The sequence below is a fragment of the Echeneis naucrates genome, chromosome 15, assembly GCF_900963305.1.
Source record: "Echeneis naucrates chromosome 15, fEcheNa1.1, whole genome shotgun sequence".
NCBI classification, from domain to species: domain Eukaryota; kingdom Metazoa; phylum Chordata; class Actinopteri; order Carangiformes; family Echeneidae; genus Echeneis; species Echeneis naucrates.
In genome coordinates this window covers 12,653,239-12,671,163 of record NC_042525.1, presented here as the reverse complement: position 1 = coordinate 12,671,163, position 17,925 = coordinate 12,653,239, and the positions used below count along the sequence as shown (strand labels likewise).

Sequence of the window (17,925 nt, the reverse complement as noted above, 5' to 3'; positions counted from 1 at the left end):
TGGCTAAAACTGTTTTTCAGTGTGTTGGCATCGCTGTTGTGCGACCGCTGGGAATGCACGGGGCTGGTGGTGCTGTTGTAACTACATAATTTATGGCTGAGTATAGTCACCCATTATAGTTATTACATTATTACATTACAGTGTGGTGTGTTGGTTGACCATATGGCGGTTTCTACCAGAAGAAGTAAAAGTCTGTCGCATATAATTACATTCTGGACAACACAAAAGGCTCAAAATTGTTTCACAGCACCTGAGCAAATGTATTTACATCATTTCCAAGGCACTCCTTCTTTACTAGAACCATTTTCTTCATCCTGTCTTGTTTTAATATCTTGACACAAATTCCTTGTGTCGTGTTGCCCTGAAGAATGTTTACTGTTGATAAAAACAAGGCATGCATTTCCTCATCAGAGCATTTTCTCACATTGATTTGAAAAGATCTACCAACTTTACGCCACATTACGAAGTTTCATTTTTCCTGGAGAAAAGGAAATTGATTTACTGCAAAAAAAATTCAAAGCTTCAGCAGCTTCGCTGTCCTGCAGGGGCCAACGTGTTTCGACTTGTAGTTCAAATCAAGCTCAGACATTATTTCAAAATGAACACAGGGGGAAATAATGGACATTCACGGAGAAAGCGAGTGGCAGTTTAGTTGACCTCTCACCTAAAATATTCGAAATCAGAAAACTTCATGTGTTTGTGTTTGCCCGTCACGCTGGCCCTCAGTTAATCATTATTTGCCATGTAAAATGTGATAAATATGACCCACAGGTTTACAACCTGACGCACTCCACAACGTAAACAACATTCAGATATATGGTTTACCCAAGTATTGTAAAAATTACCCAAGTCTTTCCCAAGTTTATAACCTCTGTCTCCACAACGTCTGGAGTCTCCACCCATCCTATGTGTGCAAGGTTATGACATTCTCAACCCACACTCATTCAGTGAAGCCCTATAACATACACACGCACACCTCTTATTTATGATTTATGCTGTAATCAGTGGTGTAAGCGTGAGTACATGCATGAGTAATGATAATATTTATGGTTTTACTTGGGAAGACGCATCATTGTACTCAATCATTTAGCTCACATGAAAGACATACAGTGATTAATGTCAGTCTGTACATTTCTTTTCACTCAGGCTGCAGCCCTGTCGCAACCACACCACCACACGTGCCTGGAGAACAGTTGTTTGGAAAACGTCAAGCAATTGTTTTAGACATGAAATACGGTTTTGCAGGCACGTTCTTCAGGTTTCACGGGAACCTGCTTTCTGCACGGGGCTGCTGGGAAAATGCTAATTAGCCCTCAATAATGACGAGCTCCCCTTCGCACAACGGTGCGGAAAAACTCCCAGTAGACGGCATGTAGGTTTTTTTGGGTCAGCTGGCATGTGTGTGAGGGGATCTCACACTTCTCTGTCATATTTCCTGGTGGTTGCTCAGCCATGACTCACCATCTTTTCTCTGCCTAAGGCTGGACAGATAGATAGATAGATAGATAGATAGATAGATAGAGAAAACCATATTCGCTGTTGCTTTCTCATAGAGACAATGGCTCCCAGCTGTTACTGTGCGTGTGTGTGTGTGTGTGTGTGTGTGTGCTGAGGGAGCCTCTTTTCTCCCACTCAGGTCACATCTAAACAACAGGACAGGGTCACGACCATACAGATTAAACTATTACCATTATGAAGTTAGTAGGACTCGAGGGTGGAATCATGACCAGCAGTTATGAATACCAGGTTTCATAGAGCACAGTTAAAATGACGCACAGCTGCCAAAGAAGAAAGGAGGAAGAAAAAGGAGGGAGGGAGGAGGGGGCTGCGAGTTAGGGGACATGTGATTCTTTGCCTCTTTACGTCTGTGTGTGTGTGTCTAAGCCATGTGTTTAGTGACTGTGTGTAGGTGTTAGGGGATATTTTGGCTGCGGCAGGGGGATTCAGGCATGAGAGGGGCCTTCGTCATATAAATAGGATAATGTTTTATCTCATCGGAAGAAGGAGGAGGGAGGTGTGGGGCGGTAATGAGAAGGGGAAGAGAGAGGCCGATTCTTTTCATGAAGCAAATCTGCCATGGTTGTCCACCCACAAAAGAAAAAATTGCACTCACGCACACACGCACACACACATGCACAGATTAATATTATGTACACAGGTTAGTATCTGGTCAGACAGGTTAGGACAAGCATTACCTAACATCTATTTATGTAGAGAATTATGTGCTTATCCTTTAGCTGCAAGAGACTACATGTCTGCCGTGTGTGCATGTGTGTACTGTACATTCTGCAGGTAAAATGTCTCTTTCGTGCTTTTTTGATTTTCAGTCGATTTCATTTTAACTTGTGGAACTGATTTCATGGACCACTGGACTGAACACGGAGCATCCATTTCTCCCCATATGTTGCCTCACACGGCCTTAGGTGGTAAACTAGACAGCTCCTGGATAACAAGTGTGTCAGTGTGTGCATCTCTTCCTCACATGGCAAATATTGCTCCAGGCCAGAGCTGAGAATTACAAAGTGTGAGCGCAGGGATTTTAAAAACGATGATGTTGATGTGTCGGGAATGTTAAGAGCTCGGTTGTAACTTTCTTCTTTCTTTCCTTCTTCTCAATCTTCCTTCAGAATCTCAGTCTGACTTTTTGTTCCTTAACACTGCTGTTTTAAATCAGCCGATCTCTTCCAAGCAAAGTCCACACTCAGTGGACACATTAGGATTTATACGATCGACATCATGAACCTCTTTTTATTCTGACTCCAGAGCGACACAGAGACTCGTCCCCGGAGGACCAGGTCACCATCGGCAGGTCTGTCACCGGCCTGACTGCAGGAAAACACTCACAAACCTCCTCAGAGCCCAAAACGTGGATGAATTTCCTGTTACATATTATAACTGTGACAAAAGGAAAATACTGTGAATGTTCCACAAAGAAGGCAATCACCTGCAAGATATTTCATTCTTTTCACACCTTTAGAAACGACAATAAAAGCTTTGATTGAATAGCCACAAGTACTGAAGTTCTGTTGATCACAGGGCGAACACACACAGGCACACACGTCAACTCAGTTCATCTTCTAACTTATGAAAGTTTGTGTGTGTTTGGCTGTAAGACAGGAAGAACGGGTCAGAATCTGACATGATATGACTTGAGCCATGGCAAAGTGCCCTGGCTGACATTGGCGCATTTCTGTGATCTAAGCCTTTTCACGTGACCTCAACATTCACGATAAACACAATTCAAATCTGAGTGTCTTGAGTTCTTTGTTGTAATTTTCTTTTTTTTTTTTTGCACTCAAAAAACGACTGCTAAAGCAAATGAAAGTAAAAAAAAAACTCACATTGGTTGCTTTCACATTAAAATCACATTTTCTGTTGAACTCTGTAATCAAAATGAAATCAGATGAGTGTATTAAGTGATAAATGTATTTTTTTTTTGTTGAACAGTCATTGCTCTCCACCTCCTGGGAAACACTGGCTCATTATTGGTGCGCATTAGTAACTCCCAGCAATAAAAGCATCACTTTTTATTTGACCCTTCAACTCTCCCATAACATAAAACTACATTTGTTTCCCCACTGATATCTCTTTTGTTCACGGTTGTGAATAATGCCTGTTTACGTCCTGCCTTAAAAAAATATGGTTTAACTCAAAACACATGAAATTATAAATGTCAGATAGTCTCAACAGTGTTGTCGCATTGGGACTTTAAATTGTGGAATTAAGTTTGTCTTCCAAAGAATGAGTGATCAGTTTAATATATTAAAAAAAAAAAGAAAAGAAAAGAAAAGAAGAAGAAACAATGACACCATTGTATTTTATCAACGAATTTGCTGTGGGTTTTTGTTATGACAAGAACTAACAGATTCACCGCAGAGATTTAAACTGAAACAGAGAAAACTGATTCTTCAACCTGAGACAGTAACACTAGACAGCACAATCGCACACATCAGCCCATTGAGCACATTGAGTGACGAGTCATTGACCTTCTCCTGCATGTAATTTCCCTCAGTCAGCGCGGGGTCTTCTGTGGCTCTCACTCACTCCCATTTATAAACATTTGATGCTTTGCACGTTGCAATATCTGATGACATATTTTTGCTTCATCAAATGAGGAGCTGATGTGGGCATGGTGTTGCTATATGGAGTCAGAACACAGTCAGCTTTCAAGATTAAACAGAGCCACATGTGGCACTGCACTGGCAACTTCGCTGTTTCATACTTTCAAACCAAAATAGCATGAACATAAATCCTTGTGACTAATATATGGTTGAAGGGCAAAAGCAAATTTTTATACACTGTGATTTTCTACAAGCTGTGACATTGCAATGTGGTGCAGTTAACAAATGTAGATATACAGTATTTTCAGGTTAAATGAGCTATTAGCACACGCCGATGTGATTTGCGCTTGAGCAGGAGAAGTATAGAAAAAGAGAGATGAGCGAAGTTCAACACAGAAAAGAAGACTTAAGTTTTAAAATGTAACCAGAAAAAAAAGTACTGATTCATTCTTGAAAGAAAGAAAGGATCGTGTGTGGCATTAGAAAACCGTTTCTCTGCATATGTTACTTGTTTTTTCATTATCAACAGACATGAAACATTGTCAAAGAAAAATCTGCAGAGGGTTACGTGACGGTCTATATTTCTCTGTGGGGATATGAGCTGACTTAGTTAAAGCTTCATATGTACCACAGCACACTGTCATGCTCCACTGAATCAGAGAGTTTCTGGCAACAATACAATCTGCTCAACCAAACAGTGATGACATGCGCTCCATCACCTCCAGTCTAAAAGAGCATACACCATGTGAGGAAACAAGAGGAAACTATCAGCTGTTTGGTCAGGATGGTTGACCGGCTGAGGAGTGGATGGTGAGTAAACAGCCTTGATGAAGTGTAAGTTTACGGGAGATATGTGCGACCTGCAGAGCCTCCTCTGTTTTCACAGCTCATGATTAGAACTCACAGAAAGGCCCTCCACTTCTGCACTTCAAGTGCAAAGGCAAAAGGGTTTTGTTGTACCCTCTGAAGGCACACAGGGTGCCACCCTGAGTGTTTAACAGGTGCAAAGTCACTCGTCTGATACGAGGGAAGTCTAATGGGTTGGTCCTTTGAACCCACCCAGGGAATTAGTGCACTCTAGCTGAGCTTAAGGTGACAGATTTCTGCAAGTGTGTGACTAAGTAGTTGAATTACTGTCAGAAACATAAATGAATAGTTCTTTATGGGAGACTGTGTTGATCTAACACCATCACACCGTTTTATGGTTTACAGGATTTGTCATCTTTTTCTCAATAGTCATCATGGAATGATGTTGAAACTCCTTGACAGCTGATACAGCATCGTTTTCTTTCACATGGTGGGGCGCTGACAAAAATGTCAACTTGAGTTGATAAAGTATTCAAATGAAACAACTTGTGAGTGTAAAGAAAACAAGACTTAACACTTCAGAGCCCCAGCTGAAACTACTTAAAGGCATTTGGCTGCCTGCGTCAGTAGTTTTGTTTTTTGCTTTTCTTTTTTAATAGGAAATTACGAAATCACCAAAGCCATTAAGAAAAATGCCTGCTGACTCTTTTTAATCTAGCATACATTTTTCAGCGAGGTATTGCTGATTTTTTATTGATTGTCAGCTGTGACTTCCACATGATAATGTTGATGTCAGAGAGAGGTCAGCCTCCTTTAATACAGCCCCCACCCTCCTCCTCCTCCTCCTCCTCCTCTGGTGTTAACTTTGCTTCAACTAATCATTCCAGTTATCTATACTAATCAGTCAACACCGCAGCTGGAGCAGCAGCATGATTAATGCAATAATGAATGTAAAATATTCAAATTTAGATTTTATAGCTGTAAGCTGACTTATGATTTTGCTCATTCTACCTACAAAACTTGGATAACAATTAATTAGTGACCACTGACCATTTTGAACAACTAAATATATATATATAAAAAATGTTGCTACAGAGCAATGAGGCTATATTCCTATCTGGGAATAAAATGTGACCCAAACGTAGCTGTGTGCTATTTCATTTGGGATCATTTTAACACAAATGAATACATTTTCATTTTTTCCAGTTGCGTATTCATTTTTGTTTCAGTAAATATGCTGAGAAGTGTGAAACAACAAAATGGGATCGAATAACGTTGAACTTTTAAGTTCTAAAACGCTCCACTTTTTGTCTCTGATTCACCAAGTCACACACCCTGATGACTTCACCATGCAGAGCTCATCAGCGTTTTTCCTAAGGAAGAGACCGTCCTACCTGCTGAACCACAGCTGCCCATAACTCCACTGGTTCAGACAGTGCTCCTCCAGAGAAAAGGGCACCATGGGTAGGTGCCATTATGAGTGCATTTCACAATGATGTAAATGAAAATGGCATCGCTGATTGAAGCTCGGAGTGTACTGCTCCTCTGCCGCCTGCTTGTCTGAGTCCAACGCCACTCAAATTGTGACTAATCCAAAAATGGGCACATTATGGGGGTGTTTGTGGAGACAGGTTCTTGTGCGTACTGGTTTTTGGTAAATATAGACTCACCCACCTGTCACTCAAAGCAGCACACCTTTAAAAGCCTATATAAAATGTAATTGGAGGAATTATACAAAAAATTAATCCTTCAAACAACTATGATGAAACTTGCTATTGAGATTTTTATTTTTTTTTTTACTTCTGTCGTACAGTTGGGCAACTGGAGATTCACTCACTTTTTGGAGTCGAGCAAATGGCCTCTCCGGGAACTGCCGCTGATTGTCATCTTAATTTTTCAGCTTCATCTTGGCACCTTGGTTCAGCAGCTTCTGTAAAGTAGGACTCACAGTGGGCTGTAAAGCAGTTTATATATTATCTATGATGAGGCTCAGATACACTCCACCAATTCAACAAGCAGTTCACCTGAGGCAACATTTTTTAGAATTAACGTAGCGTCTTGAAATGAAACCCTCCTCGATTTCTGATATTATCTTTAACTTTGTGATAGCGTGTCAGCTGTTCTGGTATCTGTTCAATCTCTGATAACAACATGTTCTATTCTGAGAATATTGGGAAGGGTTGACTTTGGAGGCCGATCTGTGTGTTGTGTATGTGTGTGTGTCCGGGCTCCCTGTGGTCATTCTATTGGTCTTCTGAGTGGGTGGTCTGTTCCAAGAGAGGAGCACTGGAAACATTACACCTACGTTCACACACACACACACACGCATGCACACACAAAGGGAAACTGGGAATTACACCAACGCAGCACAGCAGAGGGTGGAGCAGGCAGGAGCCTTCTTCCAGATGTGTGACATTAATTTAGTTGATCCCAAACATGAACCGGTAGCTCTTACTCACTCATCGCTGCTATGTATATGTGTGTGTGCATGTGTGTAACATGTATCCTAAGTTTGTATTCACACACAACAATGCTGCATGTCACACACTCATACTGTGGAATTTGGACAACTTGACGTGTATGTGTGAGAAAGAGCAAGAGAGAGAGAAACAGAGACAAAGACAGAAAGAAGATAAGAAAAGAAAGATGAGCCACTGAAATGGAAACATTCTGCTGAGTTTTCGGAGACGGAGAAGATGGAGCAGAGACGGCTAAAGGGAGACAAGGTGCATAATTAAATAAGGGGAAAAGATGAGGAGCGAGGCAGGTTATGAGAACAGCCTCCACTCTGACCCACAGAGCAGCACCCCTGGACTTTCATACAATACTTTCCACCGGGAAAGAGGAGGAGGAGGAGGAGGAAGAGGAGGTGGAGGAGGGGGGGGGGGGGGGGGGAGGTAAGGAGGCAGGCAGGGAGAGGGGGGATATGGTGCATGGAAAGACAAAGAGAGAAAAAAATGAAATTAAATAAGAAGACTGGAGGAGGAGGAGAGCAAGAGGAGATGTAGGAGGACGGAAGTGGTTGATTGGGTCCCCCCAGAGATTCTTGTGTTTAGATTGTTCTGCATTTCACTTCTTTCACTCTCTCCCCTCCACCTCCCTCTTTTCTGACATCTGAGGTAGATTACAACAGAGACCCAGGGTCACATTTATGACTTAAACCAAGAACATATGGTGCGTGCGTGTGTTTGCACGTCCATTTCAATGCAGGGGGATTCCCCTCCTGTCCCCGAGTGGTGGTCAAATTTATTTTCTTGTCCATTGTCTCTTGCTGGGATATCAAAGGACTATTGTTTGTAGATCAGCAAGGGTGCTGCAGGTTACTTGCAGGTCCTGGGCAAGAGCGCTTCACCTCCCTCTCCACATCTTCCCTTCTTATCTCCTTTTGCCCACAGCTGAACTTTTAAGTATGTTGGATCTACCGCAGAAAATCCTCAACACAGAGGATCAGTGATTCAACAAAAAAGACCCTGTTTACATTTTAAAAGATTAAGTCTGGTTTTGTCTCATTTGTTTCATCTGGGCCTTGACGAAGCCCCGCAGATGCTGCGCTCTCTATCTGCACAGCATGGCTCACTCTCGTCAAAACACCCTTTGATATAAAATGCATGGACATTAAAAAAAAAAACTAAACTAAATGTACCATGTGCCTCTGAGTGAAATCAAGTCATTGTCACCATTAACATCAGGACAAGAGCAGATGTGTAAAAGTGTCAGTTGACTTTATTAGGATCGGCTTCACACAGTTGAAGAAAAACAACTTTTGTCTTTGGAACGTTTACCACGGAAGAAAAACAAAACAAAAGAAAAAGGTTTATAAAATAAGTTGTTGGAAGGACAATATTATATAAAACAATGGCATCAAAATATCTTTGACAAGAAAATAAAAAGAAAGGTTCAATATTTTTTGGATGTGGGGCTTTTTCCTCTTTTTGCCCTTTTGCTTACAAAATAATAACAAAAGAGGAAAAACAATAAACAAATAAAAAAAAAATCAAGTTATTTACAGTGCATATATTTACATTAAGGCATTTTTGCTGGGGAAAAAGACGGGTGATCTGGTACAACCCCCACTTCTACACAAACAAATAAATAGATTTACCGAGATACATTACAGTGCTATATTATCTTAACGCTACCTGCAGTGAATGAACAAATACAGTTGTAAGTTCGGGATAAACCACACCACCAAAATGGGCAAAGACGTGTGCATTAAAGGAGAGGTTCACTCCCCCCCCCCCCCCCAAATCAAATCTGTCTCAAAACATCTTTTCTCATGTCCACAAGGGGCCTGATTTCAATGCAAACTCAGTTAGGTAAGTCCCAAGAGTTGCTGTCAGTTAAGGAAAAGAAGAAATTCCCTCTTTGTCTCATTCTTCAGCACAAAGTGGGGAATTCACATCATGACCTTTGAAAGGTAGAAAGATGAGGCCTTATATTATCTCCAGCTAGACTTCAGAGTCTCTGTGTAGTCAGTGAGGACAAGAGAAAACACCAGCGACCGGTTACTAGTAATCTGCACACGGGTATGTCAGTATTTTTCTTAGAAGGTACTGATGAATAGTAAGAACCTGCCCTTTAACAAAACACCACGTCCACGTCTGATTGACTGATAGAGCTGCATTGCAAGTTAGTACACAGTTGAAAGGGAGAGTGAAAATCCTCAGAAAAAAAGACTGACTCACTTTAGTTAAAAGACAAAAAAACAAAACAAAAAACAAAATATAATGTCAGGATGTCAGCGAAGTGGCCTGAGCTGAGCTGTTCAATTACAATGAATGATGGTTACTTTTGTAATTTAAAATGCATTTCCTTTTCAACCTGGGTGTCGAGATTGAATAGATTAAGAAACAAAAACAGCACTGCGTGTGTTTAAAAGGACTGTCTACGCCAATCACAGCTCTGCTACCACTGAAAGAAAACACATAAACCAGAGGAGGCACTTAATAAGGTTTTGATGATGAGGATGACACTTTGGTTAAAACAGTCCAAAGAATAGATATACAGTAATTGTATTCTGAAGACGCTTAATTCAAGCTCGCACATCCAATACAGTCAATTCTGTTAAACTGAATGACTTCTAGGACATGTCTATGGGTTCTGATTACACTTCTCCAGCTGGGAATCCATCAAAAGACTATCTGAATAATTCATCATCTAATTGCTCTTTAGCAGCCATCCACCTCCCTCTGCTCCTCGGTCGTCTTCAGTTCTACACTCTCTAAAATCTAAAATCTTTCTGTCTCTCCATCTGCACCCCTCCCTCACCCCCCGCCCCCTCCCCCCCTCCCCTGCACTATCTTCCCTCTCTCCGGAGTATAAATGCCTTCAATTTTTAATATCTGAACAGCAATGATTTCTGAGATTCAGTCCAGTAGTGATAATAATCGTTCCAGTAGTGAATGAGATGTGTGTGCCTAAGAGGCTCAGACTGAGATTACCAGTTCTAGTGCAAACCAAATGATTTGGTAAAAAATTAAATCTGGATCTTCCAGTTATACAAATAAACTAACAAACCTCCGCGTAAACAAGGATTTGGTTTGACTAGTTTTGCAAACAAAAGCTTCTCATTTATAAAAAAAACAAAAACAAAACAAAAAACAACCAACAACAAACAATTATATGAAGCCAGTTCTATGTTAGAACAGAAAGAAGATGTACAAGTTTTGAGTGGTAAGTGCTTTAACTCCAGTCACACAAAGTCCAAACAGACTGGAGACCCATTTAGAGTGTCCTCTTGGAGTGACCTTTTTTTTTTTTTTTTTTTTTTAATTACTAATTGTTTTTCTTCTTTGTTTTTATCCAAAGAAATCTATACCAAGTACATTTGGAGGTTAAAGGACCAGGAGCTTCAACCGGTCATTATCTTTCTAATTTACAACCTCCAGACTGTTCCACACTGGGTTAAGAGCAACACATTTGTTAGGCTATCGTACTGTTTTAGCACATGATAGCAGCACCAGGAGGAGCTGTGGTGTCAGTAAAAGCTCTGCATCAGGCAGATTGTAGTTGTGGGAGATGGAGTGAGTGCTCAATGTCTGTCAAGATAGTGCTTGTGTGTGTGTGTGTGTGTGTGTGTGTGTGTGTGTGTGTGTGTGCAAATGCTGCTAGTTCTGGTGTCTCTTCATGTGCAGGGCGAGGTGGTCGGATCGGGAAAAGGCGCGCGAGCAGACGGCGCACTGGAAGGGCTTGGCGCCGGTGTGCTTCCGATAATGACGCGTCAGCTCATCCGAACGAGCAAAACGCCAGTCGCAGCTGTCCCACGTGCACCTGTACGGCTTCTCACCTGCCAAGGGGGAGGGAAGGAAAAGTCTGGATGAGTGCAGTGCTGCAATTCTCTGAAAAATCTGGCATTGAGCTGGACCTTTTGCTCTATCACATTATCTCTATCACTCTATGACAAAGTAGAGACCGTCAATTCGTGATTATAGATCCTGATAGACCTGATTACTTAAAAAACAGCTGCTAACTCCCCGTGTGTGATGTGATTCAGACAGTTGGGTGAAGGAACTGGGAGAACAGGCTTGACAGAAAAATCCAGTTGTCTGACAGCGCATACAGTCATACCGCTGTCACAGGCTTTCATCACGCAGTCAAGCAGTAACACTGCACAAGTTTCCCACGGACGACTACTTACAAATGTCTGCCTTGCCTCCTGAGTGTGTTCCTTTGACAGATGAAATATAGTTTTGTTAACCACGAGCTCCAGCCACAGGCACTTTAAGAGGACAAATGGGACCTGTCTGACTCAGGCCCAGCTCTGTCTTAGGCCCACAACTACGACAACTGACCACCACCTCAGTCCAGACCCACTGCTCCAGGTGTTTATATATTATAACAGCTTATAGACCTGCATTCCAAAAACAATAATTTTGTTTTTATTTGTCCAGGGTTTGGTTATTAACTTATTATCAATTTATGACATTTACACCCAGAAATGACTCATAAGCATGAGTGCATTACATAACAAGCATTTCTACAAGTTTCCTTTTTTTTCTCTGCTCTGTCCAATTTGCATCCCTTTCTGATGTACATTTTCATATTTTCGTTTTATTCATTTTTTCACAGTCTTGAATGCATGAGACTGCACTTTAAAAGCAAATTGACAAGTAATCTGATAGAAACCATGTTCTTGGTTGGAGGTTTGTTCATTTTTTTACACAAAGCTGAAGTAATAGTTTAGCAACAATGTGACTTTGTGGAAACAGTAATTGCCTAATTCCTTTAGAGATATAGTGAAAATTGTTCAGTGTTGTTCTGTGGAAAAAAAGCAGTTCCGAAAATCATATTTAGAAGCTCTGTGCACATTAAACATAATGCCATACACCTGCTTTTGTCATTTGGATGAACTGTTCCTTTAGACAAAGACAGGCAGGTCCGCGGTGTCCATGAAACAACCAGGGCAAACTTGTTTGTCAATTAATGACAGCAAACTTGCTCATCAATTAAGCATCAAAGCGTTTGCAAACTTATAAACACACACCTGAATCTGAACACAATGACAGCAGACAGACAATGAAGAGGTACTGAGGAAAAAAAAAGTCAGCGTGACCCGAGAGGAGTGCTCAGTTCTCACAATACACTGACAAACACATGCGCCCACGTCCACATGCAGACAGAAACACACACAAACAATCAGGGTAATGGATGTTGATGGAGATTAGAGTGGGAACTCCCACTGGGACACAAACGCATTAGGAATCATCTCATACAGATTACTGACAGGTGTGTGTGGACGTGTCTGCATGCGTGTGGGTGTGTGTGCGTGTGTGAGTGCATTCAAGCTGCTGAATAAGAGAAGTAGAATGAGTAACAGACAAAGATAGAAATTGGTGGGGGGGTGGGGTTTGGGCAGGAAGGGTGGAAGGTGGGAGGGTGGTACAAAAGCAGAGGAGAAGATGATTACATGAATGAAAGCGATGGAGAAAAAAAAGATGAAAAAGAATAACTAAGTGAGACCGACAAAAACAGGCAGAACATGGAAGCTGCTGATGCATCCCTCTTTATGTGCCGTGTTCTCATCGTGCCCTGTAATAACTGTATAACCACAATCAGCCTGCAGCGTGAATGACGCCTGATCTAATTGTCGTGTCAAGTTCCCCAAGTACTGAAATGCAAAGGGAACTCACCCTCAACAATGCTCTGAGTGAGCAGCTCAGATTCATGAGTGTAGGAGATTCGGGATTGTAGAAAGACAGGAGTAAGTTGTTTGTGTGTGTGAATCCAGATGAGAGAGGAATGCATAGTTATCAACAGAAGCTTTGTTTTGTTAGCTGGGGTGAGGTGGGGCCCGACACCTAAGCGCTTGTTTGTTGACTTTGCTCATCCAAGAGTAATAGTTCAAATGTATTGCAACTGTAAAAGAAAGAAGAAGAGTGAGGGAAAGTAGAAATGAAAGGGAACACAAGACAAAAGGAAGTCTGTATAATTTGAGTGTTGATATAACTGACAAAACGATCTAAGATAATTTTGTGTCAGTAGGGGCAGAGCTTTGTAGTACATCTATTTATAGTGTCAAACAAGACTGACTAGTCCGAGAAATGTGAATCAAAGCATTTAAACATCGATGTCTGGACAAGCCCTGGGATTCAGAGAAAGATGGCACCACACGTCTAGCACTGGCCACATAGTGTGAGAGTCATCCCCTGGCAGAAGTGTGTCACTTCCACCTGTTTTGATGGAATAGTATATTAGGCAGTGGATGGGAATGGGGTAGGATACATTTACACACACATGCCAAGAACACAACACTCTGCCCAGCAACATGGTGCCAGTGCAGATACCGAAATACAAGTCGTGTGGGCAGCATCAGTTTTTTGATGGGTCCTGTTTAAAAAAGCTGCAATAATTCAGTGGAATGTCTTACCCGTGTGAGTCCTGAGATGGGCTTTCAGATGGGACGACTTGGTGTAGACCTTCTTGCAGCCTGACGACAGACAGGGAGATAAACGTAAACAGACAAAAAGGCTGAATCCAAATCCAAATAATTCACAAGCGCCAGATATGTATTTACCCAATAAACTGAGCTGTGGTGGTATGCTAGAAATTTGCACTAATGAGGAGCAGAGGCTGTTTGGGATGATGTATAGTGAACGCTTGTTTTGCAGGAAAACAAAAACAAGTCTGACGCTAATTTTGATTTTGAAAAACTTCTTATGAATCTGTTGAAAATGGCTCATTTGATTTGATTTGGTGATAAAAACTGATTACATTTCGTGAATTTATAATTCCAATGTGATATTTACTTAACCATGCTGCTACTCACACAGAGGAAATCTCTGTCGACCACACCTGTTAGATCGACATCAATCTTGAGGTATTTTAAGTTCAGAATTACAAAACTTTTGGAACATCATCTTGATAACAATGTCAGAAAGGTTATCTTGACTTTGATTTATTTAGAGAACTCAAAGATGTTCCTCTGTTTTATTCTAACAGCAAATAAGGAAATTATAGAGTCTGATGTATCGTGACTAAATATTAAATAGTGCACAGTGTGGCTAATCTGTCCTTGTGTGGATGACAGAAACTGCTTCACCTGACTTAAAAAAAAAATTAGACATGTGCTAACTTGCTGCAGGAGGCTCTGCTTAAACCTATTTTACACTCTGCCACAGGCTAGATGACATTAAATATCTTACATGTAGCAGCACATCGAACAGCCAAGTGTGTGTAATGCAGATTAAAAAAAAAAAAACTTCATGTAATATCAAGTGTGCATATCAAATGTGTGTGTGTGGAAAAACAAAATCAAATAACTTAAGGAAAACCATGTAATTAACACACACACACACACACACACACTTCATTACACAATCACACTAGTCATAACCTTAAAGCCACAACAATGTGTGAGAGCTCATGGTTGTGAGTACCAGAGCTATTTGAGCTGTAATAAGAAAGCGTCCAAACCAGATAGTTAATTGATAGACAGTGATTGATGGTCTCCATTGCTAAAATATTATAATTCTAGAGCAGCGTGTTCTTCGCTGCGGCTGTAGAACATATTGTGCCTCACAGGCCTGTCAGTCATTCAAAGCACAACATATAATTTCAAAAATATGCAACGAGTGTCTGAAAATAAAGCTGGTTTTCTTGAAGCTGACCTTTGTCACTGACCAGAGGTTCACCTGACCACAGCGCAGAGCAAAAATAAACACACTCACACAACAGTGGTAAGAATTAGCGTGCACATGCAGCGGCAGGCTGGTGTTGCCGTGCTAACCTGGGTAATCGCAGTGGTGGATCCGTCGTTTCTCCAGGTCTGGGTTGTTCCTCCGGCTGTAGCGGACAGGCACGGTTGTCTGGGCTGGGGCTGGGGCCGGTGCTGGGTTCGTTGCAGCGGGTTGGGGAAGGACTGCAGCTTGGCCTGTGACCGGTGTGGGACCCGTATTGAGGGGCAGGGTCAGGCCACCTGATCCCGGGCCAGATCTGTGTCCGGGAGGGCTACCTGCCAACTTGGAGGCAATGGTGGCGGCGTAGGAGGGAGGAGGGGACATGGTGTGGAGCAGCTCCTTCTGCCTGTCAGGGCTGCCAGGCTCTGAGCTTGGCGGAGAGGGCGGCAGGTAGGGCACCTGCTGCTGGAGGAAGTGGCCGTGCGCCTGGACATGAGGGTGCATGTACGCCCCGGCTCCCAGGCCACAGTAGGCAGGCTTGGCAGTCTGCTCCTGTTGAGATGCAGAAGAAGCTACCGGCAAATCATGGAACGCTGCGTGGATTGTGGAAGTGGAAGTGTGTTGTAACTGCTGCTGATGCTGATGTTGATGTTGATGATGACGCTGATGTTGCGCCTCCATGCCATTACCATGGTGATGCTCCAAGCCGGAGTTTAGGAGCTGAAATAGCGAGCCGCCGTTGTCGTGGTGGTGGAGAGTATGCTGTTCGAACTGCGACGGCATTTCCTGTTTGACAAAAACCTCTGGCACCGAATCGCCGCCTTGGCTGCCGCCCGACTGGTTGAAAACACTGGTGAAGTCCGGTAACCCTGTTAACGTCATGTTTATGGCTGAGGTTTCCATAGAAATACCGCCAGGACCGCCGTGGCCAGATGTGCTGCAGCTACTCGTGGCTGTAGTGTTGGGGCAGTGCGGGTGCAAGTTGGGGGAGAAACACGGGGAGGCGGACTCCGTTTTGATTTGTGTCAGACCTGTGTGGTTCTGGTGCTGAGGGGCCCGCACCTGCTGACACAAGCCCACCCTCAGGTAGGCAACGTCAGGGAGGTAAAGATTCATGTTGAGCGTGTAAGGAGCCCCGGTGTGATCGTCAGAGAAGAACTGATCCACTGCAGACTTCTGCTGGCTGTCTGCAGGAGGGGGGAGGGAGAGAAGCTGCGGGGAGAGATACCTGTCCATCTCACACTTTGCCTGTTGACAGAGAGACAAACACAAGAAAGAAATTGATCATTTTCTGGCTCTACATCAAACTTGGCTTACATGAAATGCGCCCAGCAACAACTTGTTTCTAGTGAGCCACCATGAAGCTATTCTGAGTCACTATTTTGAGAAGAGAAAAGCTTGATAGGACAGTCACCGCTGAAACATTTATCAAGTAGTCATCAATAGGCGGTTGCCACATTCCCTTTCTGCCTGCAAGGCTGAACTCAAAAACCTATCAGCCTCGAAGGGGCATCAGCCGAGGCCGTTCTGACAGAAATAAAGACTCAGATCCACAACAAAAACAAGAGTGTGAGCTCGGAATGAAGAAGCGGCCCGGCACTGATCAAACAGGTGAACAACTTTGCATCAAACAATCCCCTGATCGTGTTGTTGCTTCATATCCCTGCGAATCTGAAGGCATGACGAAGTAGGGTAAAAGTTGACAGAAGCCCTGCAGCAGAAGATGAAACTGCAACATGAAAGCAGCCGGGGGAAACACCCATGCCTCCCTGTCCGCTGCTGCAGCAGCAGCATCAGGAGGAGCAGCAGCAGCAGCAGCAGCATGGGGATGGGCTGCTATTTCTGGGGCTCCTGATCCCACCAGCTGCTACAGGAGCTCTCTCTCTCTCTCTCTCTCTCTCTCTCCTCTGCATGCACAAGTTTCCTGCTGACTGGGGGCCGGAGTTGTCGGGACCTTTTTTCCCTGTCCCGGAGCTGGAGTCAGTTGTTGTCGGTTTGGTATGATGGGGAGAGTGGGGACGCCAAGAGGACGGCCAACAACTGGTGACCAACTGGCTGCCATAGAAAACATGAGCTGCAGGCGTTTTGCTCGGCTCGGCGTCCAGCTGGTGTCAGCCTGCTGTCTGTGACCGCAAATGGTGATCGACATCACGCAGATAGACAGAAAGACTGAAATTTGGAGGCCACCACAATAACAATAACAACAACAACAACAACAACAACCTGGGTGTACAACCAGTCTGCCACGCCCATTCAATGAAATACATCACTCGTGTGTAAAGTGGCGGCTCGATCTGTGTCCGGTTTACCTGTGTGTAGTCGTTTTGTCCAGCCTTGTCGGCGTCCGCGATCTTGCAGTCCAAGCCGAACAACGCCGACTCCTCCAGGGTGAATCCGGCGGGGAGAGCCGCCTTCTGCGGCGGAAAGAAGTGATCCTCCTGCCCGCCGCCGCTCATCGTCAGAGTCGCGGCCATGAAGCTCTTCCGACCGACGCAGCGCCGCAAAACGCTCGTCGTCCTGTTGTGCAAAGAAAAAGAAAAAAGAAAAAGGGGGGATGCTACAGCGTACCAGGGAGAGGAATGGAGCCGACAGGGTGGAGAGGTGGACCGGTCACTGAGTGCCTGTCTGCTACATCTCCTTCCACTTGTTTCATCCCTCCTCGGCCCGCAGACAGTTTTCTATCTCCGGCCGTAGGGCGGAGCCGCCCAGAGTAAATACACCGCCCACAAAGCCCCTAGCGCGGCTTTGATCCTCCATTCACGGCCACCGCCCTGCGCTCCATCTCCGTACACTATCAGCGCTGTCGTAAAGTGGACACAAAGGTTCACCTCACCTTCCTGCCTTTAAAACCAGCACGGGGTTGTTTCCCCCCCTCCCCGTGTAGGGCTTTTATTTAAAAATAAATAATTACATACAGAAACAAACGTGTGCATACACATTAA

General features: G+C 43.4%; 1 protein-coding gene across 1 annotated transcript; it reads right to left on the bottom strand.

The window, feature by feature from the left end:
* Positions 1-10,616: 10,616 nt before the first annotated feature.
* On the bottom strand, positions 10,617-17,682 carry klf5a (Kruppel like factor 5a). The gene is made up of 4 exons (XM_029521438.1): positions 17,293-17,682; positions 15,094-16,231; positions 13,735-13,794; positions 10,617-11,154 (listed from the first exon to the last, which is right to left on the bottom strand). The coding sequence occupies exons 1-4, from the start codon at positions 17,455-17,457 to the stop codon at positions 10,976-10,978; spliced, it is 1,542 nt and encodes a 513-aa protein (XP_029377298.1). The 5' UTR covers positions 17,458-17,682; the 3' UTR covers positions 10,617-10,975.
* Between the last annotated feature and the right edge of the window lie 243 nt (positions 17,683-17,925).

Coding starts and splice junctions, on each gene's coding strand:
- klf5a (XM_029521438.1), bottom strand. CDS start 17,457: ATGGCCGCGACTCTGACGATGAGCGGCGGCGGGCAGGAGGATCACTTC. Junction 13,795..15,093: donor CCACCACTGCGATTACCCAG/GTTAGCACGGCA, acceptor GTCTGTCGTCAG/GCTGCAAGAAGGTCTACACC. Junction 11,155..13,734: donor CCATCTCAGGACTCACACGG/GTAAGACATTCC, acceptor CCCCCTTGGCAG/GTGAGAAGCCGTACAGGTGC.